This window comes from Onychostruthus taczanowskii, unplaced genomic scaffold (assembly GCF_017590055.1).
Source record: "Onychostruthus taczanowskii isolate IOZ18803 unplaced genomic scaffold, ASM1759005v1 scaffold3, whole genome shotgun sequence".
NCBI lineage: Eukaryota > Metazoa > Chordata > Aves > Passeriformes > Passeridae > Onychostruthus > Onychostruthus taczanowskii.
Window position 1 is genome coordinate 21,678,395 of NW_024500349.1, and position 24,369 is coordinate 21,702,763.

Genomic DNA, 24,369 nt, shown 5'->3' on the forward strand with positions numbered 1-24,369 from the left:
GGAACAAAACATGTTCTGGTTAAATGGATTTCTCATTCCACACTTAGAGACTTTGGCATCCAAAGGATTTGTTGGGTTTCCTGCTCTCCTTGTCATGTCACCCCAGGATGACTTGTCCTCCTCCAAGTCCTGTAGTGATTGAGAGTGGTTGGGATCTGAAGAAAAAGAAGGAATCGAGCTGGGAGCGAGGATAGAAATGTGGGTGAGTAGGGAGAAGGGAGAAGTTGGTTTCCTCTCCAGGAACCTTGAGGGGAGCCCCAGGGATGTTAGTGAGACTGCAGTCTGTGCACTTGGAGGGCCTGTGCCTTAAAGCAGAGCTCTAAGCCAGCTCAGGAGACCAAGAACCTGTGGAGCTGTTGTGGTGTGTGTCCTTCCTCCAGATGATCTGGCCTCTCATCAACCCCTGGCAATGCTGTCCCGGGTCCCATAGCTGTCCTCACCTTGTCACCCTTCTGTGCTTTCCAGGATACAGATATTTTTCTTCTCTCCATTAATTTTTTCCAAAGTTTTCTGTGGGGGAAGCATTCAAATTCCCCTCTTAGGAACCTCCAGACCACTCATGAGCTGGGGAGCCAAGCAGTGCTGTAGCAGGGAAGACAATTAATGAAATACCTGTTTTTACTTTGAGGAAAGAAAGAGGCCAAAGGCACCTTTGCAGAATCTCCAGCTTCTACTCTGATGCTTTCAAGTCTGGATGTTTCAGCCTGGCTCAGCTCTGGACATGCTCCTTGAGCTCTGTAAAACCAATAAATGGTGTGAGCTGCTCACAAAGTGGACACTGGACACCCCTAATATTTATCTCTGATGTAAATCTCAGGCTTTGGCAGTCTAAAGTGCTCTCTTTAGGCCAGTGTATCCCAGTTACAAACTCTCAGTGCTGGTTTTTGCTGCTACCACCATGACCCACACTGGTGCTTTCCAGCACCTGGCGCTTCAGTTTCCTGTATGGAAGTCAGGAGACTGGGAATTTGGCCACTTGGATCTCAGGGTTTTGTTTTTCAAGCAGGCCTGAAGTGATGCCTGGTCGTTTATTGCCTTGCCTTGTTTAAAAGCCAGTGATTCAAAGCAGCTGTGTCTCCCAGAGAAGAACCAGCCCATTGTCACAGGGGACACTGCAGTGAAAAAATGTTATTTGTGAGACTCCACATTATGTTTGTATGTATTTGAGGAATGTCCCTGGAGATGAGCGTCAGGTGGCTGCAGGTGGCCAAGTGGCTCCCTGCACTGCCAAGGTAAGGGAAGAAAAGTTTCCTGTGAGTTGGGATGTGCATGGTCAGCTCTGCAGAGATAAATGCTGCTTCACCAGCTCTGAGCCAGCCTTTCATGCAGTGTCACAGAGCTGCAAGGTGCCTATTACAGAAAGCCCAGGATATGTTTCTTGTGTTTCATGCTCTCTCCCTGCTCAGTCTGCATGCTTCAGATCTGTAATTAATGGTTGGTTTGAGGGACAGATTCTCCAAGGTCTTTAGGTATGCAGAAGTCAGGCACTGCTGAGACACTCAAAACCATGTAGAATGCCAAATTTGTTTTCAGAGTCTCAGTAGGTGCCTGTTTCCTCTCTAGATGTCTTAAATGCCTTCCTGAATCTAGGTTAAGTTGTGAAATTCGAAGTTCCCACAACCAGAAGGTTTGGTTGTTATTACTTGACATAGCATTGGCTTTGTAATGTAAGAAAGACAAAGACCCTTCGGATGGTTGAGCAATGAGGAGATCCTGGCTGCTCCTTACTGCTGTCCTAGCGATCTGTTGCTGCCTGTCACCAAACTTCTTTCTCCCAAGCTTCATCTGATCTGCAAAATTCCCACGTGGATAGGAAGGCACTGTTTGCCAGAGGAGGATGAGAGATATGTTTGTGTATTCCTGTTTCCACAAAGGAAATTTTGTTGCAGATTTGAAATCACTTGAAAGTTCCTGACAGCATTCCAGTTACAAGTTATGCAATTTTCCTTTCTCCGCTTTTACTTCTCTGCTGTTGGTTTTGTTGTAGTTTTTTGCATCCTAACTATTTGCTGAGAAGGAGGTATTTTACCTTTGTAAAAGGCCTGAGAATTACAACACAAAGTGTTCAGATCCAATCTGAGAAGCACAAAGGCTTCAGCCTCCTTTGTGATCATGAAGTGGTGTGCAGGATTTCTGAGCCTCTCTGCTCTGCTCTGCTCCTCAAACCTGGCTGCCCCTGCGGAAGGGAAAACTCTTTGAGCATCATTTCTTGAGGTGTCTCTTAAAACATTACCACTTCTGTTTCTCCACAGGCCTGAAAGATGACAAGGACCTGAAGTTCCTCCTGAAAGGCAGCCAGCTGCTAAAAGTGAAGTCAAGCTCCTGGAGAAAGGAGCGGTTCTATAAGCTCCAGGAGGACTGCAAAACCATCTGGCAGGAGTCAAAGAAGGTGCTGAGATCCCCAGAGTCGCAGATCTGTGAGTAAAGTTTGCTTTGTCAGAGGTCCCTTGGGTGAACCAGGACCATTATGTGGTGTGGAGCAATGAGAGCAGGTCCTTCATTCCTGCTGTGACACACACGCTGAGTGATGCTGACACCTCTGGGACAGCCACGAGGAATCTGCCGTGTCAGGAATGGTCACATTGCCCAAGCTCATGAGCTGCTGCCTCAGATGGTTGTGGGGTGGGCTGTGCTGGTCTCAGCAGCCCTGCCTGGTTTGTTTCCTCCCCAAAATTGTTCAGGTCACTCAGGTGTCCGAGCCCTAATGCTCGGTGTGAGACATGGTGTGAGCACTTGTGGTGTGGTGTGTGGCTGCTGCTCCTTTCTGCCTGCAGCCCCAGGGAAAACTGCCATTTCAGCCTCACAAGAGAACTGCAGAGATGTGGAAATGCTAGGGCTGACAGGAGATGTCCCTGGGAAGGACAGCCTATTCTCATCCTTATCTTGGAAACCCAGGATCTGCCCTGCTGTAAAAAGTCCTGATACTACAATCACCATTATATGGCACAGGAAAACCCATTCTGTTCCAGCAGCACCCAGCTTGGCACCATAATTGGGACCCCAATTGAACCCAATTGTGCAGACAAAATGGAATCAGACAGGGTGTGTCTGTTTATATATATATATTTTTTTCTTATTCCATATTTTTCTGACACATTTCTCCATATTTTCTGACTTTTTTTTTCTCTTTTATTTCACTAATCATTTTGGTCTTGTAAATCCAGGAGATAAATTAGTAACATGGAAGATGTTTTATGGCATGTTGAAATGTGTTAATTACACAGGTTCTTTTGGTAATGAACACAATTAACTAAATGAAGGGTGGGTCTTTCAAATTACCTCCCTTCCTCCCACAAGCAGTGATAAGATTTCCAGTAGGAGGAGTAAAGTAGCAGGGTAAAATATGTTTGCTTTGTAACCCTGATGACCAAAATTTTCTCGCATGACTTTGGGCACCTCATTTAATCTCTTTGTACATCCTTCTCCACACGTTTTCTTTCTCTTCCCTCTAACTAACTGTAAAAGACTTTAAATCATAGAATCACAAAGGTTTGGGCTGAAAGGGACATTAAAGGTCATGGATCAAGGAGTTTCAACTCCCTACCATGGGCAAGGACACCTAGGCCAGGTTGCTCCAAGCCCCATCCAGGTGTTTTGCCGTGGAGACTTGCAGGAGTGGGGGTTCCACAGCTTCCTTGAGCAACGTGTGCTGGTGTCTTGTCACACTCTGAGTAAAGAATTTCATTCTAACATCTCATCTAAATCTTTCCTTTTTTAGTTTAAATCTGTTCCTCCTTGTCCATCACTATCTGCCCTTGTAAAAAGTCCCTGTGGCTCCTTTTTTATAAAAGGGGAAGGCTGCAGTGAGACCTGCCCTGGGGCTTTGGGCTGGAGGCTGTCCCCTCCTGGGTGTTTGGATGCCCAGCCTGGCAGGGTCTTGAGCTCAGCTGGGCTCTTCAGGTCTCCCAGGGCAATAACCCATCATAGTAACAACAAACAGAAAATCCTCAGTGAATGTTTGTTCCCTGCTCTGCTGAGCTCTGTCCCATATAAAACCAAAGTCCTTTACCACATAGTATATATCTTTCTCTGTATTATTTATCTTGCTAATATATCTTGCTCTAAATCAAATAAAGGTGTGAATGGAGAAGAATGACTTTCAGAGCTCCCTTTCCTGTGCTCTGAGCCATCAGTTTCCAAATTATGGGGTCTGACAGCCCCTACAGCAACAGTCCTGACCCCACCTAGTCCTTGGAAGTAAATGGGAAGGATCCTTGTGCTGAGGCTCCAGGTACCCTGATGTTTGCCTGGAGAAGCCCTGGTGGATCCATGGCTGTGGACCTGGCATGGAGAAGGGTTGCAACTGGGACTATTTTATAAACAAGAGCGAGATAAGTCCTTTGAGCTGGGCTCTGAGCACAGGCTGGGGGTGTGTGGGTGTGGATTTACACTGTGGTAGCTGGGCACAGCCAGCATTGCCACACTGCTGGAGACAGGCAGTGCCACGGTGGGCAGGAGAACCTGCTGTGCCCTGGGGGTGTGGAGATGGACTAATGTTACCTGATGGCTCACAGCACGTGCCTGCTCCTTGCCACCCCGTGCAGGCACATCTTTCCCAGGGAAAGATTTATTTATTTATTTATTTTGTCATCAGGATAACAGCAATGGAGACAAGTCAGTAGAGGCAGAGCTTGTCCTTGCAGCTCTGTGAAGGCAATCTTGTCAAGGCTCTGGCCAGACTGGCTTTGCACCCATCTGGCTGTGGGAGCTGGACAGGCTGTGTCCCACGTGCTCCTGGGAGGATGTGAGTCCATGCCTGCACTTGTGCCAAGCTCTTGGCAGGGTTGGAGGGACACCAGCTCTGGACACACCTGAGCCTGGAAGTCAGTGAGAGAGATGAGTACTGACTCCTACAAAGTCCTACATAACATCAAAAGGTCATAACATCAAAGAGGTCCATTTTCATAAAATCATAGAATGGTTTGTGTTGGAAGGGACTTGAACATTTCCAGGGATGGGGCAGCCACGGCTTCTGTGGGCAGCCTGTGCCAGGGCCTCACCACCCTCACTGTAAGGAATCACTGCCTTGTGGCTAATCTAAACCTGCCTTCTGGCAGTGTGAAGCCATTCCTCTTTGTCCCATCACTCCAGGCCTTTGACAAAAGTCCTTCCCCAGGAAGGACTCTTGAAGCCCCTGGAAGGAGCTCTGATGTCTCCCTGGAGCTTCTCTTTGGGTTGAACACCCCCAGCTCTCCCAGCCTGTCCCCAGAGCAGAGGGCTCCAGCCCTTGGAGCAGCTTTGTGGTGTCCTCTGGGCTTGCTCCAGCAGATTCACATCCTTGGAGGCCCCGGAGCTGCAGTACAGCAGGTGTTGTATCATGAGAGCAGAGGAGAGGGACAAAATCACTTCCCTCTACCTTCTGGTCATGTTTCTCCTTGCCTTTCTCGTTTATTGATCCTCTGACACCTTCCATTTGTGAGTTTTCAGAGTGACTGCTGTGTTTGAGTTTCATTCTGGAGCTTTTAACTTCACCAGGCTGCTCTGGGTGCAGGTACAGAGTGGATTACCCCGGCTCATGTTGTGGCCTCTGACAGGCTCTGTCACCCCATCTGCCTTCTCCCTTGGTCAGTGTGAAGGCTGTCACAGCAGAGGAGGAGTGCGGGGTCATGATTTGAGACCCAAGATCAGGGTGAGTCTCTGCAGAGGGTCACCCTTCCTTGCTAACAAACACTGACTTTGCTCTCCAGGACAAAGCCTTTCCAAAGCTGCAGATAAACTCCCTTTTCAGGATGGAAAAAAGGATGAGCAGAATGGAAACTGGGAGGTTTAGCAGCAGGTCCAATCTTATCTGCAGCATTGCTGACAGCAATGGATGCGCCTCAGAGAAGGGAAGTCTAAGGGTTATGTTTTTGTTTGGATAGTTTCTTGTTATTCCTGTTGTTATTCTTGTGACCATGTGGAAAAGCTATTTGTAAACCATGGTATGATGGAGTCCAGTAGATAAAGCTGGGGACTGCCAGGGTTAGACAGGAGAATGTCAAATGTTTGAAGTTCAAAAAACCCCACTTATCAGGGTTGTGACAGGAACAGATGTTGCCTGGATCAGATACATGTGGTATACGCAGTACCTTCCTCTGTTGTCTTTATTTTAAACAACTGGGAATTTAAATCAGATGCTGTCTTCATAGCTGCATCCCCCAAACAGGACTTTGGGGATAAGCTGTCCTTCCAAAATAGTTTCTGATCTGGTAGAATAATCCATTTTCTCCTTATTGTCAATACTTCCTTATTTTTCAGTATGTTCCATTTAACCCCAGGGCAATTTTTTTTTTCCCTCCCAAAAGCCCTTGAAGCATCTTAAGCCAGTTTTACAGCAAGCATGTTCTGCCCTGTGTGTACTCTCTGGTTGCCTCCAGCAGAATCACAGGAGTGCTGGGCACCAAGTGCTGCTCAAAATCACCTTTAAAAATCCATTTTTCACCACAGGTTGCTCCTTCCTGTGGCTGAGCTACAACCAGATCCACAAACACACTGCTGCTCTCATTATCCCAACTGCTGTGTAGGGCCATGGGAGGGTGGATGCTTCTTTGGCCCAGGAGGTTTTCACAGTGCTTTCTCCCTGGCCTCCAGAAACAGAGTTAAAGTGGCTGGATTAACAGTTTTGGGACAAAAAAAAAAAAAAAAAGATTTATGTGAGGGAGCTGGAAAACAGTTAATTCTGAGGCAGTTCACTGCTGAGCATCACTGTGGTGTGAGGGAGGAGAGCCAGCGGGGGCAGAGCTGCAGCCTGTCACTAGCACTGTCTCGTTCAGCTGTGGTCAAATACCAGATCTCATCTAGGTGAAAAAAAAAAAAAAAAAAGAGCAAAAAAGGCATTTGCTGCTTTCAGTGAAATTGATTTTTGAAAGTATTTTCTTAAACCAGCTGTAATCCCTAGTGTGAGCTCACTTAAGCCAGACTCAATCCCTTTAGAAACTCTCTAAACTTGGGGATTTGTGAGAATGGTTGAAAACTTTCCAGTGAATCATCCTTTTGAGCAGTTGGTGGAGAAACAGAGTGTTCAGAGGCAGAAGGAAAAGGCTGAACGAGTCTATCAAGTTTAGGGGTGCTACAGTGGGGCCCCAGAGATGGTGCTTTGGTGCCTCCTGCACTGTGCTTCTCCTGGAAGCTCAGGGAGGTGATGTTTTCCATGACAGCCATGAAAAGCTTCACACACTGAAGCAGGGATGATTCACTGGGCTGTGTTGTTGAGTCACGAGCAGTGAAGTCAAGAGAGAACGTCAGGAGTTGTAGCTGAGATGTATCCATTTCTGGCCAGAAGCTTTACGTGAGAACTCCTATTGTTAGATTTTTTTCTTTTTCTGTTTTTTGATTAAAATAATCAGATTTGGGGGGTGAGCTAAACTCGGTTGGACTACTGAGTGTTGCAAGTGATGACTGTATTATTACTTAAAGTCATGAAACAGATCTTTTGATCTGATGACTAGTTATTCTCCCTATTAAAAATGCACAGAATTTGTTTCTGTTCCTCTAGTTTCTGGCACAGTTATAGGATATTTTTTGCTTGGTTTAAACATAGTACAAAAGGTTTATGTTTATAGCCTAGTACCAGTGTTCAGCAGAAAACTTCTTCCTTTGCTTTTGGCTTGCTGGGAAATTTATGAATATCCTTAAAATACCATACAGTGAACATATCATACCACTTTTGTAGAAGAACAAATTATTGTCTCCATTGAATTAATGTCCTGAACTTGCAGAAGAACAGGAAGGATGTAATATTGCTTGTGTTTGCTGGAGTCACGAAGGAAAAGCTTGAAATTGTTCCTGATAAGTGTCTAAAGTCAACAGAAACCCTCAGCAACCTGTGTGCACACAGCAGGTAGCTGGCTGCACCGACAGCTTCCTTCTGCAGTTTCTTGAGGAATCACTGCTTTCGTGGTCAGACATGTAGTTATCCCTGGAAAAATATTTGCTGATGCCAATGCGTTATGCAAGGCACTGTCAGCTGTGAAAACAAAACCGTCTGTCTGTGGGTCTCATCAGTTTTTATCACAATCACTCAAGCCATCAAACACGTCATCTCAGATGCAGAGCTGCCTGTTTCTTCGATTGAGTTTTCAATCAGGCCACCGCGGGCGACGCTGGGACAGTTTTCATCACAGGCAGTGCACTGAAAAATATTGACCTTATTCTCTGTGGCATATGTTAAATGCAAAGGCAGAAGTGTTGAGAGCCTCAGATCCAAATTTAGCGGTGCTGTGATGGCAGGGCAAGTAGGAGCTGGTCGCCAAAATAGTTCCTGGGGCCCTGGTTGTGTGGAAGGGATGTAAACAGAGATCACTCTCTTTGCTTCAGTGCCCCAAGCCATGATGGGTAGACTGAAACACTGAGTAAAGACCTTATATGAAAGGGTATTTCCAAACAACCTGTAAAATTGCATGTGCATTGCATCACCGGTTGTCAGCTGGTAAACACACAGCAGCAGTGAGGGCAGACTGCTGTGCTGCAGATCTCGAGTCAGAGCAACCTGCTGAGCATGTCTGTGGAGGGGGAGAAGGGAATGGATGAGGAATCAGCAGCTGGGACCTGCCATAATTCACACACAGGGAGATGAAAGAGCAAGGCAGGCAGGGCTGGGAGGGCACACAGCAGGGCTCATGCTGCACCAACCCGTGAGCCATTGTGTTAAAGTATCCCTCAGGGATGAGGGTGATGGATAGCCTTTGGTATTCCTAGCCCGGGGGGCTGACAGTGCTCCAGCTCCCGCTGCTTACAAAGGTCCTGATCCCAGCTGCAGGTCCTGATCCCAGCTGTGTTTGGCCATTAGCATCAGCCACCCCTGGTGAAACTAAAATCAGCTGAATGGCTCTTCCCGGGGTGAAACCAGAGCGAGGAGCAGCACACGGGGCACACTCAGCGTGTTGTGAAATTCATGTAGTGTCTCTGCAGGATGGTCCTGGGGTCAGCTAGCAGCTTTCATCTGCTCCTCAAAGAAGCTGGTGAGGGTCTGAAGACGTGCAGGGTGTTGTGGGGGCTCTGTATGGCTGAGCACATTCCTCATCTACATTTCTTGACAGTAAACAGAAGTGACTTACTGAGCCAATTAGAGTGGGATGAAGTAATTCAGTGTGACTGAGTGCCACATTGCACAGATCACCTGTTACTGACAGGGGGTGGGATAAGGAAGGGATCTGAGGAATTGTTCTTGGACTAACTCAAGGAAGGCTGTTTTGGCAGTGCCCATACAGTGACCCTCCTCTCCCACTCCATCAGCAAAGGCACAAGAAAGGAGAAACACCTGCCAGCCCTTGTCCTTCACATGCTTGGCAGTTTGCAGGAGGTGCAGGTTCAGTTTCTTACCTTCTCTCTTGACAAATACTCTTGACAAAATATCTCAAAGGGCTGCCTGTCAAGCAGGAGGAAAACAAAGAGATTGTTGTCTGCCTTTGTTCCTCCTTTCCCTCTATTCCTTAGGATTAGCAAAGAGTTTACTGCTCATACTCCCAGCACGGTCTGGACATTTCAATTGTGGAGCAGTGATGAGAGAAGAGATGCAGAGGCCAGGGCTCCTCTCTGACAAGTGCTTTCATCATTAGGAATGTTGTCAGGCTCATCTTTCTGGCTCTTCTACACCAGAATCATAGAGTTGCTTGGGTTGCAAGGGACCTTAAAGATCATCCAGCTGATTTCCTTTAAGAGGTGTTCCTTCTTCATGAAGGGATGAGTTTGCAAATGTAACGCCCAGCTCCTTGAAAGCCATGAAGAGAGAAATCCAAATCAACAGAGATACCCAAAATTTATATGTTGGTTGCTTGAAGATACCATGGGCTGTCAAAAGAATCCTGAGGGCCTGAGTTATCCTTGCCTGCTGATGCCAGGAGTAAAAGAGGAGAAGGGTGCTGGGCTGAAAATCAGCAAGGGAGAAGCACAAGAGCAGGAGCCAGTGATGAAAACTGAAAGGAGGGCTAGAAAGAAAATTCTCAACATCTCCCTAAGTAAGAGTAGTTCAGACAGGAGGAATTCCACTGGCTCCAGGGAAGGTTGCTGTGTGTCCGTGTCAGTGGGGAGCCTTTGGCTGTCTGAGCAGCATCCAGAGCAGCCAGGAAGGCTGACCAGGATGTAACCTGTGTGAGTTGGTGTCTGGAGGTCAGCAGGAACACAGGCTTCCTTGTGCTGTGCGTCATGTTTTGGGCTCTCTACAAACCACCTCTTCAGCAGACGCAAACACTCAGAAGTAGATGCAAACTTTCCAGATTCTCTTCTGCTTGTGGTTATCTCCCCGCTGTGGCGTGATGGGGAAGGAACAGGGAGGCTGCAGGGAGCTGTGATTGATGGCTGTTTGCTGCCAGTGTTCCTCTGCTGTGAAACATCTCTGTGCCCCAGTTATTTTTGATTTCTCCTTGCAGATAGCTCAGCTGAACACACAGTTTGGGACTCCTAATAGAGTACAGTCACTGCCTGGGAGCAGCTGATAAAGTACTCATGCTGGGTTAAGATTTTCCAGAAAAGAGATAACTTTAGCAGATGGCTTGGGCTGAGTCCTTTGGCTTCAGCTTTTTTATTGATAGATGAAAACAGTACACACAACCAAGCTATGGAAAGCTATAAAAAGTGTCCTTCCTTACCCTGCTTTTTAACAGTTCCTGTGGTGATAGTTTCTCTCCTTCTCTCTTGTGTGACTACAATAGACACCAGTCGTGCTCTTCAGCCTTCCTTGGACCCTTTCTGTACTGAGGAGCTCTTTTATCTCCATCATCCTCTTCTCAGCACACCCTGAAAAGATCAAGGCAGCCCTTCCAGACACAGGTTTTCAATCTTTTTTTCCTCCCACACAGCTCTCTTTTCCAGTGGATTCATGCAGCCACGTAATGGTTTCCAAAGAATCTATTCTAAATTTCCAATATTCAACATCAGATTTTCTGGTCTTGGAAACAGGAGGCCACTGCCAACCCGAAGTTTAGGGATTGATTGCACAAGCAGACTAAGGACTTGTCCTTGCTATTCTGCAGGACAATAGCTCTTGTGAGCCAAGCAGTGGTGAGCAGCTGGCAGGTGAAGAGGAATAACAGGATGATCCTTCCACTTCACTGCCATAAGCAGGAGAGATCTGGAGAGGAGGAGAACCCCATGCTTAAGGACAGTCTGCATATGAGATGCCCAGCTTGCACTCCCTTTCTGGTCAAGGATCCACTATAGCCATGGATTCAGGATATAACTTATCTTACCCTGAAATTTTTGTTTGAATAGGACAGAACAGCTGTGTTGCAAAAGCTGCTTTATTTCCCACTGGCTAACCTAACTAAACTTTAGACTTTTTGATGGAACTGAATCTGGCCAAACATAATTAGATGCTTTACGTTAAAGGTGAAGTTCCACCTTAGGCACAACCACTATAATTTGATTATTGCCTAGTTAAAGGGCAAGATCATCAGGAAGGCCCAGCTGTGGGGGAATTGCAGCCCTTTTTCTTTTTAAGCTGGTTTTAGTACTCAAACACATAAACTTTCACTCAGAGGTAAATTGGCCAGATAATATAATTCCACAGCAGCCCATCCCAACCCAACCTTTTCCTCCCCTCCCCTCAGCTGATCAACTGTTGGCCTTTAAAAAGTGATAATCAAAGACCACACAGAGATAACAGCTCATAATTGTCAGGGAAGAGCTTTGCCAGCTCTAGGGAGCTCCTCATGGTGCGTTCTTGTTCAGGAACCAAACCAGCAAAGTGCTGTGGAAGGTGTTTGACCACCCCAGCATCTGGTGAGAACTTGAAGCAAATGTTAAGTGTTGCTTTTGGAAAGTCACTGATTTTTGAAGACTGAAATTTTGGATGGTTTGTTGCAGTTTTTTTTCACCCAGCAGCTGAGCATTGTCGTGACTGCTCTGGGAAAACAAGAAAAGTTTTCAAACCTCTAATGAGCATCTGATGAATTTTGGATAATCCCAAGGCAGTCATGCCAAAAATGTGCAGGTAAATGCTGCGTTGGGTCTTTCTACAGTGTTGACTTGAATGAACTGGGCATTTTAATGGTGAAATGGATGTTTAAAGGCAAGTTTCTCCTATTCAGCTGAACACTGAGGGTATTTCATACTCCTGCACTGCTTTTTAACAAAGCTCCAGACCAGGTTGCTCCAGGCCCTATCTCACAGGGCCTTGAACACTTCCAGGGATGGGGCATCCACAACTCAGGGCAACCTGTGCCAGTGTCTTGTAGCTGTATGAAGTGACCCATGAAAGACAAAAAGAGGCTGTGGGTGCTGCTGGGAGCTCACCTGATTTCAGCCCAGTTTGAGGGCATTGATTGGTCTCAAGAGCATTTCGGGGTTGTCTCTGTTACTTGTATTTGTTTAATAAAAGTCTTTTCATGCACTGCTCCTTCTGGATTGCCTTGTGTGTGCATTTTGCAAACTAGGAGCAACTTCAGGGTTCATTTCCACCAGCTGAAGAGCAGAGAATGGAAGTGGGAAAGGATGATTTGAAAACAGTATTTTGATTTCTTATGGCAAGGAGGATAAATTCTACCCTTGACAGGGGTCAGGATGGAGTATGGGTGACACCAGACTGCTCTGAAGCTTTGGTCTTTGCCCCCTTAATTTTCACTACCATGACTGTGAGGAACAGATGGGATGTTAAATTTTAACTTCTCACTATTTTTGAAACCTAAAGAAGGACTTTTTTTTTCCTAACCCTCCTCTTATTGAAGTCACCTCTTATTTTGCCCATAGAGACTGTGTACTTCTCTTCCCTGGAATTGTTCAGGGCCAGCTGGATGGAGCTTGGAGCAACGTGATCTCTTGGAAGGCACCCCTGTCTATTTCAGGGGTTTGGAACGGGGTGGTCTTTAAGGTCCCTTCCAACCCAAACCATTCCGTGCTTTTAGGATTTTCCTGTGGGGTGGTGTTCAGAGGGAAGAACAGCTCCACTCTCCCCATTCTCAGGGGGAATGAGTCAAGGCATGCTCAAGTCAGGGATGCTCCAAGGACTTGGAACCAAACTCTTGGCTATGATTTGTGTCTCATAAAGAGGACATCACAGGATGGCACCTATGGCATATCCTTTCTTTATTAAATAAAGAACATGGAGAAAGAGGCTTTCTTTTTAATATTTCTTGCTCTTTCTAGCCCTTTTGAGTTGAGCTTTCTTTAGTACCAAAGCTTGGGGAAGGGAGGAAAGGGAAGGGAACCCTCCAGAGGCTTCAGGAAAAGGAGAAAGAGTAATTTTTAATATCCCTCACCAAGTAGAGATAAGGCTGACTGAACCCCTGCTGACAGTAGGCTCTGCTTTCTTTCCACAGTCTCCATTGAAGATATCCGGGATGTGAGGTCAGGCCATAAAACAGAAGGTATGGAAAAATACGCCAAGGATGTCCCAGAGTATCGCTGCTTTTCCATCATCTTCAAAGACCAGCGGAAAAACCTGGACCTCATTGCAAGTTCAGAGGATGATGCCAACCACTGGATTGCTGGCCTTGGGAAAATCATAGCCCACAGCAACTCCATGAACCAGAAACAGAAACTCCAACAGTATCCTTTGCCTTATAAAGTGATTAATCATGGACAAAGATGCACTTGTCTTTCCACGTGGGTGGGGATAGTAGACTAACCTCCTTTTTTCCCTATTCTGGGTTTTCTCTTGCATTGATTTTGCACCCAGGCAAGCGCCCTGGTTTCCAATGCTTTTCCCCCCTGTTTTACAATGATACCAGCAAGAGTGGAGTCAGGCTTAATGTGGCTCCTTAAGCAAAGAATTCCCTCTTTCATGGAGCTCCAGATAAAACAATCATTATTTTTTTTGTGTTCTTCAGGGGTCTGTTTCACTTGCATTGCAGTAAGCTCCAGGACAGGCACTTCTTGGCAAGGCATGAAAAGCCCTCACTGTTTATAGTGTTTCTCAGTAATACAAGGAGAGGGAACTGATTCTCCTCTTCTCACTGCCAAATTTACTGCAGGGTAGCTCCACTGACTTGAGTGAAATTACTCCTTATTAGCCTCAGCATGGGAGGAAGTTTTGCCCTGAAAAAATCTGCAGTTGCTCTAGTGGCAATGCAGAGAGCAGAAAGGAAAAGGCACAGAGCAGGAAAGGAGAGTGAATTCATTATGAGATGGAGAGGGGTTGTTTATTGGGTGAAATCCTGGCTGTGCTGAATTCACAGGGAATTCTCCCTGAGGCTGCATTTCACTCAATAAGTTGCTTTGCAAACAGAGGTCTCATATATAAAAAGAGAGGATATCTGTGGGTGCAGTTTTGGATGGATTTTCTTCAGTCCCTGTGTGTCTGAGACTGACCGTGACATCTGAAGCTGTTGGCTGATTTCATCCTGATTTGACAGAGCCACAGTAATGGTAAAATATTGGGTTCCTTTAAGCTTCCCAAAGGTAGATATTCAGCTATCAGAGAGGAAAAGAGATACCACTCTTGGAGAGAGAAGGCTGAGTGGGCTTCATGATTTGACACCAAACATCAGAGAGGAGGGGAGATGCAAAATCCTCAGCTGGGAAAAATCACAAAGCTGGAGTTCCAGGAGGTCTTGCCCTCAGTTAAGTCTTCACTCCATGTGGGTTCTCTGCTGGCTAATAATGTACTGATGGAGAAGGGGATGGTGTATAAATGCTGAGCTTTCATCAGGCTTTACTTTTCTGAGGATTCTCTGAAGTCTGAGAAGCATTTTCACAGCCACAGTGCTGTTCACTTAAAGGAATCAGACTCCATTAGTTCTGATGTGCCTGGGATGTCCTGCTTATCTCCTGCATTAGGAGTGTCTTTTTTTGGATTGTTTTTCAAGCTCTGGGCTGTAAGGTCACTCCTCAGCCACCCCACAGTGTGTGGGGGAAAATCTAGGCTACAGAAAGTTGTCCCTGGAGCATATCAAGTTAAATATATTGCTGAAAAACTTGCCTGTAAGAAGAGACAAGATTTTTAAGGGGGGAAAAATAACAATGACATTTGCAAAGGAAGAAGGCTGTAAATTTCCAGCATGGAAAAGTGCCTTTCTGTCTTTGGAAAGCAGGATTGAAGCTAAATAGGGTGGGTAGGCAAACCATATTTCTGGAAGAGTAATTACTGTGCAGTGCTGGCTTCCAATCTGGGCTTGTCTCAGGCCATTTAACGTAACCTGGAATTACAGAACAGCATGATTTCTCATTTGAAATTTGATGATGTTTAATTAAAGCCTGGGATTTTAAATTTAGTCTGCCTTCACTGGGTTTGCTTGGCAGCGTGGGCTTGCTCAGATCTTCCTTAAACCTCAGGAGTGTTCTCAGCATCTGTGAGCACAGAAGGGGAAGAGTCAGGACATGAGATGTGTTGTGTCCCCTGCCTGTCCCCCATGACTGGAGAGCTGCCTTGCAGGGTATCTTTTTCAGCCTCTCAAAGCCTTGCAAAACAAGTAAGGAATCTGCAAGTTTTTGAAAACAAGGACTGAAAGCAAAAACTCTCCTAGTTTCAGATGGGGCTCGTTCAGTTTGGAATTCAGTGGAGTTGCCTGTGGTAAAAAGGGACTGGAGTCAGTGTCTTATGTATTTTTCCAGTCCTATATTCCTACACAGATAAAACTCCCACATGCTTGATGAGCATGTCTGATGCTCTTATGCACAGAGTTCTGTTTTAATAAGCCTCAGATTCAACCTTGCAGCAGGCTGGCATGGGTAGTTTAGCAAATATTGCAGGTATGTGTGCAGGGAAGACTTTAGACCAGAAAACACAGAGGACTTTTCATTTGAGCAGGGTGGCACGTCTGCTTCGGCTCTGGGTTTTATGTGTGAGCTTTTCTTCTGGTTTGAAAGCACTTACCAGAAGTTCTGCAGCATTTCTGTTCTGAGCACATTCACGGGATATCTGCCAGATAGAAACCAAAGAGGGGTGACTGAGAGAAAGCTGGTAGCCCTGGAGCTGGCATAGCCTTTGAAAAGCAGAGGCAGGCTGTCCCTGGATGCACACAGAAACGGGAGCAGCTGCTCCTCCTGCACTCAGGCCCACAGAGGAGCAGGAGGTGAAAGGAAAACCCACAGCCAGGACTGAAAAATGGTGTTTGTACCAGCTGAGAGGACTTCCAGTTGAAATGTTTTGTTCATCCAGCTCCTCCAAGCTTTCCCAAAGCTGAGGGGATGCAGATGGATGAGGAGTTTGGGTATTTTGGGGCCAGAATGCTGCTATTTACTGAGATCTCAGTTGTCTGTACTCTCCTTTTTCTCTCTTTGCTGCTTGCCCTTGCAGCAAGATGACCCACTGTGTGTGCCTGGGCTTTTCCTGGGCTCTCTGATTTCCCTCCTGCATTTCTCTGTCTCCTGGGAAGGGATCTAAGAGAAAAGCATCCTCCATTAAAAGGCAGGACCTGGGCATACTCTCTTGCAGATGCATTTACTGCCCACATTTTGCCTTCCAGAGAGGACTTTGGATATGTGCATGACCTCTGGGTGCCCATTATCAGAGGAAATTATGCAGACTGTTAAAGAAATGTGATTTTTTTTTTTTTTCAGTGGTCAGCACAAAACCAGTAGTTTCTATGCACAAAAGAGTAGTTTCTATCCACCCCTACTCTCACCCCTGGCTGTGGCAGGCTGGATTTCCTCCTGGCTCACCAGAGTTGGGTGTTCCTCCTGCCTGTTGTTTTTAGGGAAGGCTGGGAAGGGGACACAAGGTGCAGGGTCAGGTGTGAGTGGGTGGCACCAGGGTGACAGTCTGACAGACCCTCTCTGGAGCAGAGCTGGTGGAGGGGGTGTTCTGCCCCCCGGGGTGGGTGTGGTGTGCTCCCAGCACAGCATCCTCTGCTCATGGGAGCTTCATGCCTCAAACTGGGTTTTCTGAGAAGAATCAGTCCAAGCCAGACCTTGGTTCAGGGCTCTGGAGCGTCCTTGGGAAATGCAGCATCTCTTTATTTTGGTTTCCATGTCTAAAGAAGGGGAATATTAATATGACCAGGCTGAGACGGATGTGGGGTGAGGTCATTGCTTAGCACCTGCCAAGATTTTTAAAGTCAGAAAGTTCAACTTTCCATGAGACAAACAATACTCACTAACAGTTTACACATATCTCCATCACTAGGAAATACTTCAGTGCAGTGTTAGCTGTGGCAAACACTGTTTCAGGGTTATGTTTACAGCCCCTAAGGCTGTTAATGCCCTTTTCTGGGGTCATTTTGAAAGGCCCAATTTATATGTTACAGCAGTATATGCCTCAGCTGGTTTTGCTGATCCTGAGCTTTACTCTGATTAGCATTCAGATTGGGCATGTTTTTTTGGAAGTTTTTTCTGGAATGAGTTTGAAGCATTGTTTCCTATGTGAGACATGGAATGTTATTACTGGAGATCAAATTCTTACTTTGATAATTTTTTTCCTGTTGAAAAGTAGATATTTTTCTGGATGGCCTTTCTTATTTGACAGTAAAGCAAATTAGACAGTCAGTTCCATGATGCAAAAAGCAGGGTTTTTTTTGGTGTTTAAAACTGCAGGGTGTCTCAACTGTCTAACATGATTTTAGAGACTGAAAGAAAATGGAAGTCTCAGTTCAAATTATCTGACATCACATTAGGAAGATCATTCTTATAGCAGTTACTCCTGATCTATAGATACATTAAAGTGATTAAAACCCAAGCTCTAATGAAATATTATCACAGTACAGCAAAGTGACAGACCCTGTGCATTTCATTAGGGGAAGAAGGCAAGACCCACAAAGTTTGGTTTGATTCCACTCACAACAAAGTTCTTAGGAGATATAGGTAGAAATCCCTAAAACTATGCTGAAGGTGAGTTCAAAAATTATTATTGATACTTCTTCTGGAGTTCAGTGTTCACCATGACACACTGAATATTGAACAAATCCATGACAATGAGTTTACCAAGCTTCTCTTGGGAGCTCTTTTCATTCTTTCCTTTATCCCCTTTCAACCGTCTGGAGCAGAATGTACTTTCTGTCATAAAAGAGAAATCAAACTGTTTCTGGCTGCAGCCAGAAACTCCTACAGGGTAAAGAGAGCTGCTCCAGCCTTGGCCAGATGGTGAAAATCTTCTCCCTGGTCAGGATCAGTTGTATCACAGCACATTTTCCTTCTGCCAAGGCACCATTGTGCTCTGTGGGAGCAGAAGGTGAGGTGGTGTCGGCTGCTGGGGGCCCACGCTGATTTACAGCAGCTGGAGAGGTGGCTCAGAGCCTTTAGGAGAGGATTTCCCCCCTGCCATGTGCAGCAGAAGGTATTTAGGTGTTCAGGCCAGGCACCGACCTGCAAAGATTTCCTTACATCCCCCTGCAGCTGGATTCACACCTGCCTGCGGAAAGCTGACAAAAACAAAGACAACAAGATGAGCCTGAAAGAGCTCAAAGACTTCCTGAAAGAAGTGAACATTGAAGTGGATGACTACCATGCCAAGAAGATTTTCCAGGTAATGGGAGCAAGCAGAAGAAGGGTTTGAAGTTGGCTGAGGTCAGGGTGTCCCACAGCTTTCAGCTTGGGTTGGAGACCTCACCTAAAGTGAACTCCTGGCTTCTTTTCTTGTACCAAGGAAGGACTCACAGGTTTTGGTGCTCAGTAATTTATTGCTCAGAATAATCAGTTCCCACCGAGTTAGGCAGCACAATGCTTTTGATGAGGGTCTGTTAAGATCTGTATTCATAATCGTTGCTTAATTTTGCCACGAAGCAGAAAATGAGATGCAGACATGGATAATGCAAGAAAAAGGGAAACAAAGTTGAAGTCCCAGGGGTTTCAGGAGTTTAGTGTGCCACAGCTGCATGTCAATGCCTAAGTCTGGCTGAATTTTGTTTGGTTACAATTGTGAACCCAGATCCTCACCATCTCTGGTGAGGGGTGGGTACTGCTCACCCCTCACCAGAGAAGAGGGGTGCAAAGTGACAGGTATAAACAAACAAACAAAAAAGTACAAGTTAAGAAAAAAACCTTTCCAGATTCATGATAGATACACAATATTGCACCCAAGCCTGGACTAGTCTGATTGATTTAATACTCCCAAGGCACATTTAATCTGGTCAGGGATGTACACTTCTAAATTCTCAAGATTCAGCTTGTTGGCTGAGCCTATCAGAAGATAAGAAAGGGATGAAAATTTCTCAGTTGGTAAGCTTTGGGTTTCTCTCTAGAGAATCCATCCTGCTGAGTTGAGATAAAACATCTGGATAATTTCCAAACTTCCATCCTGTCTGAAGCAGGATTTGAATTAATGCGTATGCTTTTTCAGAAGTGTTTTTTTCTGATCAGTGGTAAACACGTGGGTGGTTTTGGGCACTAGGCAGGAGTTCTGCTCCTCTGTGTGAGCAGGCAGCCTTCCCCCAAAGGAGGTCCAAGTTTCCTTGCCTTTGCTTTATAGACATCTCTCTGCAACTCCTCAGGAATCAGGGGGAAGGTTATCAGCACATCTTAAAGAATTTCAGCTCACAAAATATTCCAGTTGTACTGCCTGCTCTGGCTGGTCGATCCCATCCCTTTATTCCCAGGAAAGTCCTGGAAGAGTGGAAATCAGGCTGGGAATCCACTGACTGAGCTGCATGTCTCCACTGGAGATAGTTGCCAGCACCTCCTTTGCAGTCTGTGCAGGTGAAGCCAGTAGGGAGCAGGGTGTGAATCTCCTCATCCTAAAGGATACATCTCATGTATGGGAGATGAATCACTTCCACATCTTCACACATCAACAACCTGGAAAAATCACCCTTGGTTAGTTTTTTGGGTTTTTTTTTTTTTTTTTTCCCTTTTAAATTTTTTTACAATTTATTCTAGAGGCACAGTCTCATCTTGTTTAATGAACCTCTTTTGCTGTCACAATAGTTACAAGGGAGCTCCAGGAGAGGAAACTTGATGAAATTAATCCTTTTTGCTTAAAGACTCCAAGTAATTGCTAAACCTTGATTCAACCCCTGGAAATGCAGGGAGTTAGTTGAAGTACCATCATTAGCAAGTAATTTTAAAGTTTCCTGTATAGCCACTGGAAAGAGAGGCTCTTTGGAGGTTAATTCAGATCTCCTGAGGGCTGATTTGCCTCCAGGAGGGGTCTGTCTTGCTCTTAAAGCAATTACATTTTCATTTTGCATCCTGCCTCAGCCTAGATGGACTAGGGCATTACAGCCTATTAAAGGGTGATCTTTGCTGTCTCAGAGAGTTTTTCTTCATTTAGTCACAGGAAGGAAGGGTGATCAGGGGCTCAAGTGGGGGCTGCAGGGCATGTTCTCACATTATTTTTGCCTTTCCTCACGTCACTCTGTGTCCACATCTAGGTTTGAGACACTGGAGTAAAACATATTGCAATGCAACCAGAAATGATGCAAAGCTCCTGTCATTGCTCATTTCATTTCAACCTGAATATTCATTCTGATGCATCAGAAAGGTGTTTGTGCTGCCAGGCCAAGGGTCATCCAGGACTCATGGCTTGTGATGCATACATGGGAGGTAAAACACAATATTTTGGGTTGAGATTCTCTTTCTAATTTGGACCTCTTGTAGCCAAAGCAGAAGGAACCCACTTTTATACCATGTATCTGATCTGTCCTGCAGTTTGACTTTGGTGCCAGTGCTATTGTCCTGTTTTCATCACAGCCTTTAATGGCAACTAATGAATAAACTTCCCCAGGCACACCACTTAAAATGCCAGTTTGCTAGGAGGCATATCTTGTCATTTTCCCTGTCATGTCTTAAAGAAAAGAACATTTGTAATTCACAACATCCCTGCTGTTTCCACCAGCTGCTTTCCCTCTTTATATTCCTTTTGCAGTTGCTAAGCATCATGCTCAGCTTAGCTTGAAGGATCTGCCAGAGCCACAGAACAGGATCATGGACATGGAAGGCAGCAAGGAAAAGGCAGTTCTTGGAACTCTCAAACCTATTTTGGAGGTGTTTGTAGTACTGAGCATGTCACAGCTTGTCTCATCCCTGAGAGGACCATGTAGCTTCTACCCAGCAGGTTCTGAAGTCAGGACAAGTTGAACCCTTTTTTTTGTCACTTCAGTTTGTGAAATGCTAGGCATCATGATAATGATATTCTTTGGTTTTATATGTGCTCCTTAAACAGATAGTGAAAGATTTGCAGGATATAAAAGTCCCTCCTTATCATGTTGGGACACTGCCAAAGCCACTGTGGCCATTGCTGAGATCACTGGCAGGGCTAGGTTGAGATTAGTGTGATTACTGGTTAAACTAAGACAGGCATTTTCATCATAAAAGCCAGGAAAATAGCTCTGTCACAGGGGATAAAAGATGGAAAGCAATTTAATTCCTCTGGTTTGACAAGTTGAAGAATTCTGCTAGGAACAAACAACAAAATTAATATCAGGATTTGCAACAGGAAAAAAAAAAGTTGTTTCTGATGACAAATTGAACCTGGGAGTATTTAAAATAAACTAGAAAAACTTGTTATTGGAAAAGCTGTGTCCTTGATGGAGATATTAACATGTATATCTCAAACTCCCCATCTTTCTTGGTCAATCAAGTCCTTGGCTGTGGTGCTCTGTCACAGATGGTATCTACTGGAAAAGTTTAAATCCCAGAGAAAGATGGAGAATCTGAATTACAGTTCCTTGTGAAAAGATCACATCTGTTTTGAAATCTGTGGGGATTTTGTTATGTGGCAGGTTTTAGATGAGAATGGAAAATTTCCATGGAAAGGTGGATTTTTTAATATCTAAACATGCACATGTTGGCAGTTGTGGGGGTTTTAAGTTGTTTTTGATGCCATCTTTGCAAACAGCCCTACTGTGAGTCTTGACAGCCTCTTGAGGGCTGAGCCACCAAGGTTAAAGGAAGGGTTCTTTTCACTTCCTGGATTTTTGGCTATACTCTCTATCGTTATTTAATTGTGTTAGTTGTTTCCCTTTATTCCCCCTGAGATTAAGAATTACATTTCTTTTGATCCTTGATTTGTGCTTGGATTATTTTGAGCTGTTGTGACTGAAGCACACCAAGTGATGGAACTCGAGGCTGGTGCTTTTGAGCACACTGCCAATGAATAAATACTAATAAGTGTAATTTTTATGACTTTTGGCGTTGTCAGTGAGAACCATTGTCATTGACCACATGCTCCTCACTGGCTGGCCAGTAACTCTTTGCAATTATTTTGTGTTCTGCGTTGTGTAGCCCTGGTGCAGATTACGGCTGGCCTATGCCAGAAGGAAAGAAGGTTTTCACTCCTTCTCCCCTCTACGTTTACAGCACTGTGACAAGTCCAAAACAGAGGCTCTGGAGGATGATGAGATAGAGGAATTTTACAAGATACTGACAGAGAGGAAGGAAATAGACACCATCTTCCAAATATACTCGGACCCAGAAGGGTTCATGTCCTGCCAGAACCTGGTGAGGTTTCTCTATGAGGTGCAGCAGGAAGAAGATGCTGTTGTTGCTGCCCCTGCCCTAATTCAGAGATACGAGCCAAATGAAAGAGGTAGGTTGAAAACCCTGGCTGGTTTCCTTCAAAATCTTGCTTTTTTGATGAACTATGAATCACATTGCTGGTGCTTTTTTTCTGCAGTGGTGTGCAATATTTTCTCCCCACAGCTGCTTCTAAAACACCACTCCTAGGGGAACATTAACAGCTCTAGGAGAGGAGGGCAGAGGACAGGCTGGGAAATCTCTCTCTTCAGTTTTATTCTGAGTGCACTGAACAGCAGGAGAGGGATTGATACAGGTTTGATTAGAGGATGATGAAAATCCTGAGGGAAAGACTCAGATGGGTTATTCAGATGCCAAGACCTTGTGTGGCTTTTCAAGGCTGAGAATGTAGCAATATTTGTGCTCTCCAGGAGCTGGAGTGGAGGCAGATATCCTTGATGGTGGGCACCTGCAAAGCCATCTGCAGATGAGATCTCTGAGTGGAGGCCAAGGAGGTGACAGCTGCTCAGGAGGCAGACACTGAACTGTCTGTCTGCTCAGATTGTGGGTGAATCATCAGTCTGGAGCACCTTGGAGGGTGTGTTCCAAGAGCCAACTCAGAATTTTGGGCTGGTTTTCCACTCTCCTGCTATTCCTTCAGGAGAGGGACAGGGCTTTGAAACTGTCAGGCATTAGGATTAGGCTGAGATCTAGTTCAATCCCTCAAAATGGGGAGTAATTTTGCAAAAGATTGGGAGAAATTTGCAAATTTCCTCTTTGCAAATCATGTATTTCATTGGATAATCTAGACAGGATTTATCTGGCTGTGTTTAGACATCTGACAGCTTCTCTGGGTTGGCACAAAGAAACCTTGAAATGCTTAGAGAGGTTCATGCTGTAAATCTCTGGAGACAGATGAGGTAAGGTCTGTCTTTGACACTTTTAAGATGTTATCAAGGACAAGTAAAGTGTAATAAAAAGCCACATAAGTGTCATAAAAATCTGTGCTTGGGAAGGGCTTTAAAAGCATTTTCAGGCAGCTGAAGGTGTCATCCTTGTCTGGAGAACATCCATCTCTTTGCTTTTACTGAATGCTTGGGGAGCACGTTTTGCCTCTGGGCTCTCCTGGGGAGCAGAGGCACTGCGGTGAAGGTGGTGGCACGACCTGGTGGCATCTCATTTTCAGTGTGGGGTTTTCTATCTGTTTACCTGACAGCCAAGAGGGGCAATGCCATGACCAAGGATGGTTTCCTGATGTACCTGCTGTCAGAGGAGGGGAACATATTCAACCCCTCCCACCGGAAAGTTTACCAGGACATGACCCAACCTCTCAGTCACTACTTGGTGTCATCCTCACACAACACCTATCTCATGGAAGACCAGATCACAGGGCCAAGCAGCATAGAGGCCTATATCAGGTAAAGAGTGTGTGTGTTTGGGAGGTTAACCTCTTTCTTTCAGAAGACATGAGTGTCTATGCTGATGGATGCAAGGGATCAAGAAGCAATCTCCCACCAGACCAGGTAATGTGGGCTGGCCCAAGTTTCCAGGGTGAGCTGTTTCCAAACCAGGTTGGCTGTGCCCTCCTTGTCACAGCTCTTTGACCTGAGTCTCATCTGGTGTCTACCTGAGTGTAGGATGTATAATTACTACATTTGGAAGCAGTATAAAATATCTGCAGTCACTGGAGGCTGGGTTACAGCCCTGTGGCCTGGTGTTTTCAAAGCATGATGCTGAGGGGGTGTTGCATTCCCCAAAGTATGGCACAAGAGAGTGCAAGGAGCTTACAAGATGGAAAGCTTCCTGGGGTAGAGCTGCAGGTCTGGGAGAAGCCAAAATGATGCATAGTGTCATGGTGCTTATGCTCTGTACTGCCTTTTGGGAGAGGCCCATGGCAGGGAGTGTCCCCACAACATGCTGGGGTTTATTTGGGAGAGTCCTAGTTGGAGCAATCAAAAAAATAAGAGGTGGGATATGAGCAGGGTAAGTGATGAGGAGAACTTACACCTGGTGCCTTTTTGTCATCTCAGATATTCCCACAGCACCCCTGCACTGAGCTTTAGGTGTTGCCTGTGTCTGCCTTTAACAGTGACTGATGTCTCATGGCCAGATGGGTGCAGTGACCTTTAG

At 45.5% G+C, this 24,369-nt stretch overlaps 1 protein-coding gene across 2 annotated transcripts in view; it reads left to right on the top strand.

Annotated features, from left to right (window-relative positions):
• Positions 1–24,369, top strand: part of PLCD1 (phospholipase C delta 1) — a 53,842-nt gene that overhangs the window by 10,118 nt on the left and 19,355 nt on the right. For both annotated transcript variants that reach the window (XM_041408857.1, XM_041408856.1), the window contains exons 2-6: positions 2,253–2,417; positions 13,233–13,461; positions 18,184–18,313; positions 22,084–22,312; positions 23,456–23,657. In XM_041408857.1, coding sequence (XP_041264791.1) covers positions 2,253–2,417; positions 13,233–13,461; positions 18,184–18,313; positions 22,084–22,312; positions 23,456–23,657 — 955 coding nt within the window. The remainder of the gene's footprint in view (positions 1–2,252; positions 2,418–13,232; positions 13,462–18,183; positions 18,314–22,083; positions 22,313–23,455; positions 23,658–24,369) is intronic.